At 45.6% G+C, this 16705-nt stretch overlaps 2 protein-coding genes across 4 annotated transcripts in view; both read left to right on the forward strand.

Moving 5' to 3' along the window:
• Positions 1-16705, forward strand: part of LOC137425091 (uncharacterized) — an 891893-nt gene that overhangs the window by 264739 nt on the left and 610449 nt on the right. The gene's annotated exons all lie outside the window — the stretch shown is intronic.
• ACCS (1-aminocyclopropane-1-carboxylate synthase homolog (inactive)) overlaps positions 1-16705 on the forward strand; it is a 96786-nt gene that overhangs the window by 13915 nt on the left and 66166 nt on the right. For all 3 annotated transcript variants that reach the window (XM_078772952.1, XM_078772958.1, XM_078772964.1), the window contains exons 4-6: positions 5640-5709; positions 13545-13611; positions 13832-13929. In XM_078772952.1, the coding sequence (XP_078629078.1) occupies positions 5640-5709; positions 13545-13611; positions 13832-13929 (235 nt within the window). The remainder of the gene's footprint in view (positions 1-5639; positions 5710-13544; positions 13612-13831; positions 13930-16705) is intronic.

Below are 16705 nucleotides of genomic sequence, written 5' to 3' on the forward strand. Positions count from 1 at the left end.
ATCGTCCTTACTTAAATCCCGGACAAGGGCCCACTCACTCACGCGGGGAAAAGGATGAAGAAGGATGACGCGCTCAAAGCGTGGTCGTTGGCGCCGTTCGCCGCGGTCAGCTCGCTCGGCGTGTCCCTGGGATGTTCGTGGCACGTGCAGGGAGCTCAGGCAGGGAGATCGTTGGCGTCTGTGGCCCCGGGAAAGATCGTTCTCGCAAGCGCTATTAACAGGCAGCAGAGCACAGGGCACAGGGAGAGTTTCTGCACAGAGCCTCGATCACAGAGAGTTCCAACCACACCTCTATCGCAGAGAGAGTTCCAACCACACCTCTTGTTCGGGGGGCCCGGGGCAGGGTTTTATAGCCCCTCCCCAGTCTTGCCCAAATGTTCCAAGCCCCTCCCCTGGCTGTCGTTGTTAGCCACTCCCCTTGAGCTTCCATTGGCTGCTTGCCGCTTACCCGCCACTCCCCTGTAGCTCCTCCCTCGGGCCTCCCAGACTTGTTCTGGGTGTAGCACATGGCATTCCAGCCCAATGAGCACATGGCATTCCAGCCGAAGGAGCACATTGCATTCCAGCCCAAGGAACAACGAAGCCTACACTTACTTGCCTGCTCCAACGCATACTAACGCAGGAAAGGGGACTATGCTTACATTTAATAAGAAATAACAACTAAGCGAGGCCCCATGCACTAACCAAGAGGAGGGGTTACCTTTATTCTCAAAACTGCAACAATATATTTATATATTTATATATATATATTTATATATATATTTATAGTCATGTGATTTTCCCCTCTGTGAAGACCGAGAAATCACGGACAGCAAATCGAGCGTTAACTTCAAGGCGACGATCAAATACGGATTTTATATCCGTGCGGGAAGAAGAGAGATTAAGAAGAAACGAAGTTTTTACCTGTCGGTCCCCGAGCAGCCTTCGATCCTGCAGGAAATAAACTCGCATGAAAAAACGAAATTCAAATGTACAAAAAGAACCGGTTTATTAACGGAACCCGAGAACAAGAACACGCCGGTAACTAAATGTTCTAAATTGGAGCGCTCCTCCACCAGATTTGCACACAGACGAAGGGAAAATAAATGAAAAGAAACGTGTTTTATCGTGGGGACTTGTATCAACTCGGCTGGGGTGTCGGGGATCGTCAGGCCCGAAGTGCGCAGTCCGACGTGGCCCCGGTTGGTGGGAAAACCGCCCGACCTTGGTGCAAAACCAGGCCTCACTGTACGGTCCGTCTCATGCCACAGCACTTGCACGCAGGCACCAAGAGCAAGAGGTTGAGGGCGAGGAATCACGAGTCAGCAGAGGGTAGAGGTCTGGGCATGAAGCGATCCAAAACGAGAAGGAAGATGTCGGTTTCTCCACCTTTTATCAAACCCTCGTTACGTCTTCTCTCTGCCAATCCCTGCTGGTCAACATCACAGGCTCAATTCTCCACCAATGGCCGCGTCACTTCCTCGCATGCCATCGGTCGGTGGCCAATCAGTTCGATGCTTCCTCCTACCAATCAGCGGGTCGCTCTTTGCTCTGCCCCTGGCCAATCACCAGTCCTTCCTTACTCTGACAATCGGTGGCCTTCGTCCTGCCTCGTGTCTTCCTTCCACCAATCAGTGGCCAGCTTCTTGCCCCTAACTTGACCAATCACGTGTCCTTCTGGGCGTGTCTCTCTGCCTGCCTGAGTGATGTGTTGCTATGCCAGCTGGTGATGTAGCTGGCTGCGGTTCTATCGGCAGTGCCCCGAACTGGCTTCCGGTGAGTTTTGTTGTTATTGTAGGGGGGAATTTAAGTAGTGCGTGTGGTGTAACTAATGGGCCTAACTAATGTCTGTGGTGTAGTGCCATACGGGACAATGGATAGTTCACCGGTCTCACGACTAGGGGAATTAGCATAATCCCTACTCTAGTTATCACAAAGCCATCCTTGTATGACCACAAAGATGCACTTAATCCGACATCCGGGCCAGACAGGTCCCTGCTTATGTTCATCGAGATGGTTCTTCTTCTTCACGACAGTCAGAGCATGATACCTACACAGATCTACCTGGTCTATATATCACTCTACCCCAAAATATATATATATATATATATATATATATATATATATATATATATATATATATATATATATATATATATATATATATATATATATATATATATAATATTTTAGGAGCCGTTTACATATTATATATGCAATGGGGAGGTGGTGGTTGAAAATCTCACCATTTTGCAAACATAGTACATGAGTGGGCTCCTTAATTTCATTCCACAGGCTGTTTTTAGATTACTAGATGTTTGCACATTTTGCCTTCATTCGTTTGCAGCACAACGCTCCGGGGTAGCATCTTGGCTGAGATTATGGCTCTGCCCCTGATGCAGTGCCCCCTGCTGGTTAGGGTAGGAATTTTGTAATTTGTTCATAATGTCGGCGATAGCAAGCCGACACTTCCTGAAGGACACCAAGGGGTCTTTAACATCCACCAACGAATGCTGGCAGATTGGATGCCCGTTTAACGTCCGTCCATGGAACGGCACACACATTTCACACACTGGGATGACAGTTTATAGCTTGGTCAGGATTCGAACCAAGGCAAGACAGCCTAGAAGTGAGTGTGCATACCTCTTGGCTATCTTGTCAGCCCATATATTTTGCCAATAATACAGGGTGTTTCAAAAAGATAGACCCAATTTCAAAGCAGTATATTTCACGATGGCAACATGTTACAATTACACAAAAAGTTACAAACGGTTTAATGAGATCAAGTTTTACTAACCATTTTATAAATGCTCTATGTGCCCTCCACCTGCTGCAAGGACAACATCGAGACGATAGTTGAATTCGTCCCAAACGTCTGAGTGTATTCTTTCACTGAAGTCACCGCTGCTGTGATTCTGTTTTTGAGGTCATCCAGATTAGTCGCTAATGGTGGCACAAAAACAGTCTTTGACGTATCCCCACACGAAAAAGTCGCAGGGTGTAATGTCTGGGGATCTTGGGGGCCAAGAGTGTAGCGCCAAGTCTTGGGGTCCCGTGCGACCTATCCAACGTTGAGGCAGTGTGTCATTTAGAAAACGTCGAACCTGCAGGTGCCAATGTGGCGGTGCTCCGTCTTGCTGAAAAATGAAGTCATCGGAATCTTCATTAAGTTGTGGAAAGAGCCAGTTCTGCAGCATTTCGAGATAGGTTTGCCCCGTAACTGTTTTTCCCTCGAAAAAGAAAGGGCCATAAACCTTTATTTGAGAAACAGCACAAAACACGTTCACTTTCGGGGAATCACGCTCATGCTCTACAGTTTAGTGTGGATTCTCTAGTCCCCATATGCGCATATTGTGACGGTTAACTTTACCGCTTAGATGAAACGTTGCTTCATCACTAAAAATCAAATGCGGTAAGAAGCTGTCGTCTTCCATGTTCTGTAACATCGCATCACTAAATTCTACACGCTTTCCTTTGTCACCTGTACGAAGAGCCTGTACCAGTTGCAACCGGTATGGCCTCGGGATTAAACGTCGCCTTAACACACGCCAGACAGTCGTATGAGGGATTGCAAGTTCTCGGCTGGCACGACGAGTGGACTTGAGCGGGCTGCGCAGAAAACTCTCTTGAATTCTTCTCACGTTTTCCTCTGAAGTGTGTGGTTGCCCCAGGCTCGTCCTCTTACATAAACAGCCTGTTTCCTCAAATTGTCGGTACCAACGACGAATGCTCTTTGGCATTGGCGGATCAATGCCAAAACGCTGTTGAAACGCACGCTGCACCGCAATTACGGATTCAGTCTTGCTGAAATGCAGAATGCAGACCGCAAAACGCCTTGTGTTGCGGGGTCGCCATCTTGCGAACGACTGAGGCTAGAGGCTGTTGGTGCGCTGGGAGAGCCATCTCGCGGTGGTCATTTGAAACTCTATGCCCCACCCTTTCAAGTGGTAAGAGGTTCATTTACGGGCGGTTCATGATTGCAGAGATATAGCGATTTCAAATCGGATCCATCTTTTTGAAACACCCTGTATATAAACTGTGAAATTCATGAATGAGAGAAATGATTAAGCACCCAATAATTGCTTAACCTAGATTTATTAGGGGATTGGAGAATAGCAAATACACAACACAACAACAACATGCATTTTAAGGCCATTTTCCCTGTTAGAGCGGGGGTTAGCCTAGAGCCTAGAGCGGTTGGAGAATAGCAAATGTAACAGCAATTTGATAAGGCACCGCATAAGTGGTCGTCAGCTTAGGTGAGGGCTTGAGGAATGTCCGGTAAATAACTGGATTGGAAACTGGACTCGTGACGGGAATCAGAGTGGCTGCGAGTGGGAGGGTGTCTGGCTGGGGGAGGATGCAAGTAGTGGGGTACTTTGGGATCAGTACCAAGACTATATATACGTGTGTTTGGCGTGCTACTTCTCCTACAGTTCTGGGCCCATTACATCCAGACTTGCCCTTTCGTATATCGTTTTTGATGCTATTAATGGTGAAGAATAATTTTTTTTTTTTAATTTTCTCGGATCTGGATCAGTATTCGGATCATTAACAAAATCTAATCAATTTGTCCTTGTCACACACCCACCCAACCTGAGTGTCCACCAAATTTCGTCCGTATCCATCCACAACCTTTTGATATCCTGTTCACAAACAGACAAACAAAGACAAACACACAGATGGGTGAAAACATAACTTCCATCCACCTCTGGTTGCGGAGGTACATATGAGGCGCTGGGGATGGTTCAGAATAATGAAAATAGGGATTACATAATGGAAGGGGCATTCTTGGAGGTGTCATACAGGAGAATGATCTGGAAATTCTAATAGATATGCTGGGGCACTCGGCAGCAGTCTTTCAGATAGAGGGCAGTTAATGCATGGAAGTCTCCCTAGAAATGTGGCAGCAGAACGAGACTATATAGGGTTAAATCGGAATTGGATCGGTACCTGGATGCTTTGGAGAAAGAGTGGGACCAGGGATATTGGTGGAACTTGTAGGTAGCTTTGTGGATGGTGATTATTTCTGGTGTTGGTGTTGCACAGGTATGATAGGCCGAATGGCCTTTGCGTGTGCCAAAGTCTCCTGTATAACCTTGTTTTTTTTTTGTTTTGTTTTTTTGGGGTGGGGTGGGTGGGGGGGTTTGCCATGCTTGGAAGGAAGATTGCCAAAATGTTTACGTAGACACTGTCTGCGATTTCCAATCGTAATTTCTCAACACCTTCATTATGGGATCTCGTTGGAACAATTTGAGAGAACCTCTAATCCAGGTCATTTTGTCTGAATCGCCCTCTCCCACAAATGTTGTAAAGGGGGAAGTAGAATGTGCCGCATCAGTGAGACAAGGCATTGATTAGTAGCACCAAAACTTCCCCTGGTCACAATAGCCTTGCTTTACCCACCAGCGATCGCAACAGAAAAATATGTTTTTCCCACATACAAAATGCATGCTGCAGCAGAGACTCCGAAACAAATTGGAACCTGCGCTCGCTGCCATTTTGCACGTGGTGCGGCCTTGGGCTGACTGCGAACCGTGGAGTGACGTCCTTATGGCGATGATCAGTCGGGCGGGAAATTGCTACGCTTTGAGTAAATGCATTCTGTGTGCATGCGGTACATTTGTCTCCTCCCAACCTCTAACCCAACTGCTTTGCAGCTTGAAGAAAGAAATGGCACGCTTTTTGACCGACTACTGTCGGGCACCTGCACCGCTGGATCCAGAAAATGTGGGTCTTTCAATTTGACCTCCATCGGTCACTCGTTCCTACCATTTACCTTGGAGTTGAGCTTCATTTTGTTTGAATCGGATTGCTGAAATAGATATCTCGGAACCATTTCTTGTTTTTTGGCTTTAAGTAACCTCTCCGCTGTTCAACTTGCCGATTCACCCCTTTATTGTACATGCTACTTGCGTACCGAGGCCATTCACAACACAGTGCTTCCAATTGCTGTGCAGAAGGTTACTTTGGTTTGTCTTCAGTAGCGAATTAACAAAATCTCTATATGGCATCTTGCATCATCACATATGCTATTTTTCGTGTGCAAGTGGTTTCTTAAGTAATTTTTAAAATTCAAAGTGGGATCCCTGGGCATCTATCTATAATTCCAGTAATCTGTGTGTTTGTTTGTTTGTTTGTCTGTGACCGCTGTTTCTCGACAACCACGGGTCCGATATACTTTAAACTTGCCAGGTATATTGCTGGGGACCCGAGGATGTGCCTTTTCAAGGTTTCATATTAATCGGACAATTACTTACCGAGCTATGTCCAAAAAACGATTCAACCAATCAGAGAGCAGCGAGCTATCGCGTGTGCCGAACGTGGTGAACACACTCTGCCTCGGATGGCACATTTGAGAGCGTATTCATTTATTTCACGTTTGCAAACTATGTTGGCGCTATGTTGGCGTTAAACTATGTTTTAAAACTAATAAAAACCATTTCATGTAAATAGAGGGGGGGGGATTGTCACTGTACTCGCAAGCCGTTCGCCGTTCGCTTTGGCGTTGCGAATGAACCAAAACATTTCATGGACCAAACCATTTCATGTAAAGCGTTCGCCGTTCGCTTTGGCGTTGCGAATGGACCAAAACATTTCATGAACCAAACCATTTCATGTAAATAGAGGGGGGGGGGGGTTGTCACCGTACTCGCACCCACGTACCCACGTACCCACGTACGGGCATTGCACCCACGTACGGGCATGCCCTAGTTCTTCCAATGTGATGGTTGGATGTTAAACAGAAGATCCATTCCTAATTGAATGGCAATGGCAAAATAATTTTGAGTTCCCAAATTCCACCACATTTATTTATTTGCTGTATACACATTGGTAGAATATGAGTGAGAATTTATCCTATTTGTTTTGGGGTGCGGTCCTCAAAATGCTCTCTGGAATGAGGCAATGGTTTGGGACACAGCTTTTTTCATTTCCACCAATATGTCTCGACTTGAATGAACTTGCTCTATTTGCCCTTCAAACTATCTGTTGGTAAAATAGGAATCTACAGATTGCTTGTTCAGCTACGTTTCAGTCTTGTCAATGAATTGGCGATTGTGCAATTGGGACTTCGAATGTAGAAACAGATAATCGTCACTGGGATGCCACATCCAGGCTGTATGTCGAGCTGCTCAAAGCCAAGGTCATGGATGGCAGTCTGTTCAACATGCTGGAGTGTTGTGAAGGAAGAGCACACCTTTGGAGCGTCAACGTTCCTTAATGTTTGTTTAGTGATGCCTTGCCACACGTTTTGCAGTGAAGACTGCATGATATTCCTCTTCGGTTGTAGTTTTATGAAGAACAAGTCTATCAGCAGGATTCCCTTGGTATTCCAGAAAATTGAGGCCCTGCTTGAGCCAGCCAGCTGAGGGTTGGGTGGAAGTTTTCGATTGGGGTGGTCATCCCTTGTGTTTTCAGTGCATGGATTTAATTTTTGGTTTCAAAATCCCAGTGGTAAGCCTCGATTAGTTATCCGTTATCAGAAAAGTGATTTGAAATTTGCCTTTATGCAAAGACTATGCATTGCACCGGACATTTTGAGACGCTCACATGATGCCAACCATTGCAGCGAGTTACAAATGTTATCTTGCGAAGACCTTGGACTCACCTGAGTGTTTGTGTTTGGTGAAAACATTGCCTTCAGGAATTCTGGGGTCTGTGGATAGATGGCTTGGTGACCTCAATGCAGAGATTCTCCATCATTATTGCCTTGACATGGGCAACAGTTTTGGTTCATAATATTTTCTGGCCATTCTGACCGAAGACTTGAGGTCATCTACAAGAGACTCGAGTAAACACAATCGGGCACCCATTTGGTTAATCTTGAATATGTTTGTGCACCTTTGTTCATGGCCACCATGCATTTGCGGATTTCTTCGAAGTTGTTCCACGAAAGATTGAGGCTCAAGAACGGAGACTGTCGGGCAACAGTTGGACACAAGTAAGGGCGTAAATGCACAGAAAGAGGGGAGAAATACAGTAAACTTTGAGTAAGAGGTGGGTTCAGTTAGTTATGGTTAATGGGTGTTGAAAAGATTACAGGTAAGGATGGGCATGAGATGGGAGGGCACCACCTTCTGAATACTTGGGAAGAGTTGGATTGAACACCCTCAATAAGGCGATTCTGCAAACGGGAGAAAATCGGATCAAAAGATTGGAGGCCTACAGTGAGGCTCACTTTTGGAAGTGTCAGCAGAAAGGGGTTGGTGACAACTGGTGCATCCTGAAGTGGCTGGGGAGTGTCGGAGGGGTGAGAGTATAAAGGGAGCAACGTTGGAGGACAGTTGCAGCAGAATAAAAACAGAAGCCATTTACCTGACTGATAAGAGCCACAGACCCTGTGCTTCGACTTAGTTGCAGGATACACCAATCACGTTAAGAGCTTTATATGTGCAATGTCCAAAGTCCCTGTAGGCTGAGTTGTTCTGAGTTTTCAAGGAATGATTTGGAATAACAGAAGCATGTCCTGCCTTCAGCTGGATTTGGTTGGTACCTTCTTTGCATAAAAAGTTTTTTATTTAATTTCAGTAAGAATGGAAATTGTATGACATGGCAAACTTCTGGATTCTACTCTGAACAGCAATGTCGGATTGATCAAAGTAATGTAAGTTTGCAATGAGCCTCAAGCCGTGGCGCTTGGGTGACGAGTACGCTGATCTGTGAACTCTTGAATCCCCCTTTTTGTATGTGGGATGTTTCATTCATTTAACATGTTTGTTTCTCAGCAATTTCTTGAGCATTTAAGGCCAAGTATTTCTGTCCAATTCCCACAACAGCCCTCTCCACAATTCCTCTTGATCATTGTCGTTAGACATTTCATTTTTTATTTTTTTTGTATACAGGATCGAGGCTCATGAAAGCTAACATTTATCACACAAAAAAAAATCAAACGGACACAAAGTATATAATAAGGGGAGCGGTAGACAAGTTGGGGAGAGAAGGGGAAGCATACAAACACAACATTTGAGAGCAGGGACATCGGGAGATCTGTGGGAGGGAGAGGGCTTGGGAGGAGGAGGCATGGAGAGGGGAGGGTGGGAGAAGTATAAAACACATGGACACTGCAAGGACTTACAGGAAGGAAGTTGGTATTTCAACAAAGTGAATCTGGGGTGAAATTAGCAGGGGTAGAAAAGATCAAGGTTTTGGATGGGGGAAGATAAGAAATGGTGGTGAACAGCTGTTTTAAAGACCTGGAGGGAGGAGTGGGATTGAAGAGTGAGAGTTTGTTCCAGAGGTGGGAGAAAAGAGGAATGAAGGAGTGAAGGTGAGCAGTCTTCATTTTAGCAGTTTAACCATAAGGGGTGTTGCAAAATAAATGATACTTTTTTCCCCCAAAGATGAAATGAAGTTTCAATCGGATGAAAATCCCACCAAAGGCTTTATTTCATTCAAAAATTAAAAACTCACGTTTAATATGCATCAATATGTCCACCATTAGCTTGAAACCATTTGAAGTCGACTTTTAAAAGATTTCAGCAAAGACACGAACATTAGTCGCAAATATAACGGAGCCAACACGCAAGCATCGTGCGCGACACGTTATGATGATGCATGAGAGAGAGATCATTGATTAAGACCAGACTTTGACAACAACAACAACACAACATGCATTTTAAGGCCATGTTCCCTGCTAGAGCGGGGGTTAGCCTTGCGGTCCCCATGACGATCTTCTCCATTTTGCCCTATTTTCTGCATCTCTCCTTGTTAACCCCCTTGCCCGCATTTCTTCTTCCACCATCTTTAGCCAAGTCTTTCTCGGTCTTCCCCGTCCTCTACTTCCTTCTACATTAACTTCCATCACTCTTCTCAACCAGTCACTTTCATCCTTCCTCAATACATGACCAAACCATCTCAACCTGTTCCTCTTCACAGCATCAATCACAGGCAATATTCCCATCATCTTTCGCAATTCATCATTTGTCTTCCTCTCTCTCAACGATACTCCGCACATCCATCAAACCATTTGCATTTCCACCCTTTCCAGCCTTCGTTGCTGTTCTACGTTCATTACCCATGTCTCGCTCACATAAATCATAACACTTCTCACACATGCAGCATACACCTTTCCCTTCAGCTTCAGCGACACTCTCCTCCTCATCAGCACGCCACTCAGTTCCCGAAACTTCTTCCATGCACATCTCACTCGAGCAACCGTTGCCGAGTCTGATCCACCTTCTCCATTCAGCGTGTCTCCGAGGTAGCAAAATGTTTTCACACCTTCCAGCTTCACGCCGTCTCCAAGATCCAACTCAACATTTCCTCCATCTGCAGCTCCCTCTGTGCACACCTTACATTTGAATGTAGCTGCCACACTGGTTAATGACCCTCTCAGACCACTACATTTTTGATGAACCCACTCAGCACACATTGTACATTGAATGGAGTTCACTCCGACACCCTTCCTGCACACGGCCACTTCCCAGTTCTTTCCACCTCACCACATGCTTTACCACTTGCCATCACCTTTGTCTTTCCGATATTCACCTTCACACCTTTTGTCTCCATACATTCCTTCCACTTGTTCATCTTTTCCTTCAGTCCATCCATACTTTCCGCAATCAACACCAGATCATCTGCATACAACAACTCCCACGGTAAACCCTCCTTTACGGTCTGAGCCAGCACCTCCATCACAGCTACAAATAGTAGTGGACTTAGTACTGACCCCTGATGCACTCCCACCTTCACCTCAAACTCACCACTGTTCCCGTCCTTCGTCCTTACAGCTGTGCGTGCTCTTTTGTACATTGCCATCACTACTCTGATCAACCATTCCTCCACTCCTAACTTCCTCAATGCCCATGTCAATACTTTGCGTGGAACCCTATCGAATGCTTTCTCCAGATCAACAAACCCAAAAAACAACTTCTTCCTCTTATCCATGTACTTCTCTTGCAACTGCCTCACAATGAAAAGCGCATCTGTCGTTCCTCTTCCTGGCATAAATCCAAACTGCATTTCGTCGATCTTCACTTTCTTCCTTATCCTCCTCTCCAACACCCTTTCCAATACCTTCATTCCATGCTCCAATAACTTTATCGCTCGGTACGAGCCACACTCCAGAGGGTCACCTTTCCCCTTGTATAGAGGGACGAGGGTACTCAGTTCCCAATCCACTGGAATGCGGCCTTCTTTCACCACCAGATTACAGATCTCTGTCATTCTCTTCACACCCCAACTTCCTGCTGCCTTCAACATATCTCCCACAACTCCCGTCGGCCCTCCCGCTTTTCCACTCTTCATTGCTTTTATCGCTTCCTCAACTTCCTTCTCAGTTATCTTCTCTGCCGGTCCTAAAACTGGGTTACTCTCTGTTGCCATCCCATTCATTCTCTGTATTCAACAGCATTTCCATATATCTTTTCCATCTTCCTTTAATTCCATCTGGGTCGACAACGATTTGTCCCACTTCATCCTTCAAGCAACTCACCCCCATCACATCACACCTCTCTTTCGCTATCTGCTTTTCAATCTTGAATACTGCTTTCTGACCCTCTTCCGAATCCAAGCGTTCTCCGAACATTTTCCTACATGCCTCCTGCGGCTTTGCTACGTCTTTCTTTGCAGCCTTCCTGGTTGCCTTATAACTTTCATGCTCTGCTGTTTCTGCTCCCGTACCCTTTGCCTTCTGCCACTCTTTGAACTTCTTCCTCTTCTCGTCAATCCTCTTTCCAACCTCAACATCCCACCACCATGTTTCCGAGTGCCTCGGTGGTCCTTTTGTCCATCCACATACCTCACCAACGGCTCCCAACAGACTAGCTTTCATTGACATCCAACCACTTTCAAGCTCAACCACATCATCCTCTACCCTACTCAGCCTCTCTTTTGATGCCTCCCTTACTGTCACCTCTTTCAACCTCCACACCTTCATTCTCGGTTGGTACTTCACCCGCCGAGCTCTCCTCGCACCTTTCACCCTTATGTCGCAGACAACCAAGTGGTGCTGTGAAACAGCCTCCTCCCCCGGGATCACCTTTGTGTCCCGGAGGTGCCCCCTATCTCGCCGACACACCATCAGGTAGTCAACGGTTGTCGTCGACCCACCTGACGTGTATGTAACAAGCTTATTGTCCTCTTTGTGGAACTGAGTTTTACAAATCAACAAATCAGCTCCATCAGCAAACTCCAAAATCCTTTCACCTTCTCCATTTCTCACACCATATCCGTAACCCCCATGAACTCCCTCAAAACCATCCATACTCCTTCCCACATGTCCATTCAGGTCTCCTCCCACCACAACAACTTCCTCATCTTTCACGTTTTCCATCAGCTTCTCTATCGCACACCAGAACTTGTCCTTCTCTTCATCGCTTCGACCAACCTGCGGAGCATATCCCGAGATGACGTTCACCAAGAGCTTTCCAATCATCATTTTCACCATCATCAACCTATCACTCACTCTAGTCACACTCACCACACTGTCTACAAACTCCTCAGAAAACAGGACACCAACACCATTCACGCCCTCCGGGCACCCTTGCCACACAAACTTGTATTTCTGTCCTTGCCTACCCTTCACCATTCTCACACCACTTCCCTTCCATCTCGTCTCTTGCACACAACATATGTCCACTCTTCTTCTGACCAATACTTCCACCACTTCTCCTGATCTCCCTGTCATTGTCCCAACATTCCATGTCCCAAACCTCAGAAACCGATCTCCACTTCGGGCTGCACCCTGCCCATATGTACTTGTGATGGTCATGGTTCTCTTTTTGAGGCAATGTTTTTATGGCCGGATGCCCTTCCTGACGCCAACCCTCTTAGTCGTCTCTTACGACACGCAGGGATACGGTGTACCTATTCTGACCAGGGTACACACTGGGAAACGTTTAAAACATATAAATTCTGGGGGGGGGGGGGGGGGGGCGTCAGCATCACGGCTGCGGTTTAAACATATTCCAACAATTTCCAAACGGAACGATGAAAAAACAATCCGGGAAAAGTCTCCAAGCGAGAACGTGGATTTGAGAAAGAAGGTGCAGAGGCGGAAGAAAACGAGATACAGGGGGCGGGGCACAAGCCGAGACGAGGAGGAGAGCGAACAAGCACGTGTCCGGGAGGAGAGAAAGAATCAATATAGAATTATTTGTCTAGGGAGGTGAGGTGAGGGGGAGAAAACAAAATAAAAGAAACAAGCAATACAGCGAAGGAAATAACCCAAACCGACAAAACACCGACGGGGGGAGGGAAGCCCCAAGTCACCAGGCCGCGCACGAGGTACAACTCAGAAAACGATTAACTACACACAAGTTTGCACGAACCACAAACCAACACCAACAAGAAACACACAATAACACATACACAGCAAAATAACCAGTGGAAATTTGACAAAGACAAGAATGGGAAAACACTCAAACTTCGATGCCGTGGAGAGCTCGAAGCGCGCCTCACTCGCCCGAGGAACCGGAAGTGTCAGACTTAGACAGGGCCCAGAATTTCCTTTTGGACTTTGATTGCATTGCTGGTTGTTTGAATTCTGTTGAATGAAATTGGTGGAACTTCAGTGAATGTTTGAAGGTCAAGGAACTAGAGGGTGGTGCTCTATCTATCTGCAGGTTGTGGTTGTTAACGGCTGTGGCTCACTCTTCACAGCTCTCTCTGGTGTCCTCTGTGATGATGGAGGTATGTCGAACTTGTCTCAGCCCCCACCTGTATATTCTCCATACAAAAATGGTGGACTCTCTTGGTAATGCCCTAGATCCCCAAACCCTTCTTTTCTCACCCGACTCCACCACCCAAACCATGAGAAGGCCAACATACCTCATCCAATTGGCCATTTTGTTTCACTTTACACACCATTTCATGTGAAGATAATTTTCTATTTCTAATACATCTGTTACAGATGGTATCCTGATTCCAACGCCATACTATGGTGTTATTGACAATGACCTGCAGTATTACTCTGGTGTGCGAACGGTTCACGTGCCACTCAACAGCAAGGCAAGGCAACCCATTTTCCAACCGTACATCGCCCAGGCTTGGCTGGATGCTGAATTATTTCGAGATAGTTAATGAAAACAATTGAGAAGTGACTTTTAATCCCACCATGAAATTTTTAAGCCCCAAAATGGGTTTGTATTGAATTGCATTCTTCTGTGATCTTTATTTATTATTGCAAAATCGAAGATTTTTCAAGTGTATTGGTTTGTCTTGTGCGTTACTCTGTCTGTCTCTCTCTGGCTGTCTGTCCTGTCTGTCAGTCACCCAAAAAGTCACAGTTTACAACCTATCTTCACGTAACTTCACCAGATGGTGGAGTTGGTCATAAGGAAGAAACGTATTGATTTTTGAAGTCAAAGGTCAAATTTCTCAAATTGTCATTTTCATCCAATTGACTTGAAAGAAGAACCGACTTTAGAAGCCATTTTCCCCACAGAGCGGGGGTTGGCCTTTTTTGGGCACCTTGGTCCCCTTTTTGAAGCAATGTTTTATGGCCGAATTCCCTTCCTGCCTCCAACCCTGTTCGTCGCCTCTTGCGACACGCAGGAATTACCAGTGAACTGGGACTCAATTTGCCGACTTAAGAAGGATGATGGGCTGAGACCCAGCTTTCAACCCCCTGGCGTTAATTCAGCGATCAGCTGGGATTCAAACCCAGGATCCTAGGAACCCAAGCCTGCACCCCAACTGTGAAGCCAACACCAGGCTTCCCATTGACTTGAAAGCTGAACAGCAATTGCATGTTGTCACTAAATTGGGAAACCAACTATTTGTAAGGTCAAAGCTCAACTTGAGGTCAATCTTGTAGAATCAATTTTCATCCGATTGACTTGAAAAGTAAATAGCAATTGCACAGTGCATGACTGAATTGGGAAACCAACTATATTAAGGTCAAAGGTCAACTAAAGGTCCAACTTCTAAAATCATCAATTTTCATCAGATTGACCTGAGCTTTGATTAAAATCGTCAATTTTAATATTGATGAAATAGACAATTTGATGTACCGTCGTGGCCAAAAATATTTTCACCCTTGCACTTTCTTAAAATAACTCACAATTTTCTCTAAAAATAAGTTGAAATTGACAAAAGTATTTTGTCTCCACAATTCTTTATTTCACTGTTAATATTACAGAACCTTTGTTTTTGATTCAGAACTAGATATATCTTTTTAAGCCTTGTGTTGGCTTAGCGGTTTTAGGGTGCCGGCTTGGGATCCTCGGATCCTGGGTTCGAATCCCGGTCGATCGCTGAATTAACACCAGGGTGGTTGACTCAGCCTGTCATCCTTCCGAGGTCGGCAAATTGAGTACCAGCTTGCTGGGATGAATGATCCCGGTGTGTACCCCGGTTTAGAATAGGTACACCGTATCCCTGCGCATAATAAGGCGACTAAGGGTTGGCGCCAGGAAGGGCATCCGGCCATAAAAACATTGCCTCAAACAGGGAACCATGATTGTCATGGGGCCCGCAAGGCAAACCCCTGCTCTGGCAGGGAAAATGGCCTTAAAACGATCATTCATTCATATTCATTCAACTAGATATATCTTTTTACCCCTGCTCTAGCAGGGAAAATGGGCTTGAAAATGCATGTTGTGTTGTTGTTGTAGATATATCTTTTAAACTCAGAAAAAAAAAAATTGCATTGACAAAATTATTGACACCCTCGACTTCATATTTGGTAGCACACACAGCCTTTGGCCAAAATAACTGCAGTTAAGGACTTGCTTTCACCATGAATGATTTTCCTACACCTCTACTGGCAGTTTGGCACACTCTTCTTCCAGTTATTGCAGATTTGAAGGGTGCCTTCTCTCAACTGCTGTTTTCAGATCTCCCCACAGGTGTTCAATGGGATTTAGATCTGGACTCATTGCTGGCCACTTCAGAACAGTCCAGCGTTTTGTGTTGAACCATTCCTGGGTGCTTTTTGAAGTGCGATTGAGGTCATTGTTCTGCTGCAAGACCCATGACCTTTGACGGAGACACAGCTTTCTGACACTGGGTTGAACATTGTGCTCCAAAATGCCTTGGTAATCTCCTGATTTCATGATGCCATGAACACATTCAAGGCACCGAGTGCCAGAGGCAGCACAGCAACCCCAAAACACCACTGAACCTCCATGTTTGACTGTAGGGAAGGTGTTCTTTTTTTGAAGGCTTCATTTTGGTTTCTGTAACCATAGAAATGATGTGCTTTACCAAAAGGCTCTTATTTGCTCTCATTTGTCCACAGGACATTCTCACAGAAGGATTTTGGCTTGTTCAGGTGTGTTTTGGCAAACTCCAATCGGGTTTCTCAGGAGTGGGGTCCTCGTGGGTCTCCTTTCATTGAGTTGGTGACGGATGTGCGAGTTGAAACTGTCGTACCTTGTGTCTGAAGGTCAGCTTGAATCTGTTTGGCAGTTGATCGAGTTGCTTTCTCCTCCATTCGAACAATCCTTCGCTGCAATCTTCGATCAAGTTTTCTCTTGCGGCCACGTCCAGCGAGGTTGGCTACAGTGCCATGGGCGTTAAACTTCCTGATAACATTGTGGATGGTGTACACAGGAACATCAGTCTCTTGAGATGGACTTGTAGCCTTGAGATTGTCCATGCTTGGCTACAATCTTGTCTGGCCTTCTCAGACAATTCTCTGGTTTTCTTTATTTTCTCCATGCTCATTGTGGTACAAACAGTGACACAAAACACCAGAATGAGGCCTTTTCTCTATTCAAACTGGTTGAATGAGTGATTTTATATTGCAGGCACCTGCAACTCACCACAGGTAAATTCAATT

The sequence above is a fragment of the Myxine glutinosa genome, chromosome 1 (assembly GCF_964187855.1).
Source record: "Myxine glutinosa chromosome 1, kmMyxGlut1.1, whole genome shotgun sequence".
NCBI classification, from domain to species: domain Eukaryota; kingdom Metazoa; phylum Chordata; class Myxini; order Myxiniformes; family Myxinidae; genus Myxine; species Myxine glutinosa.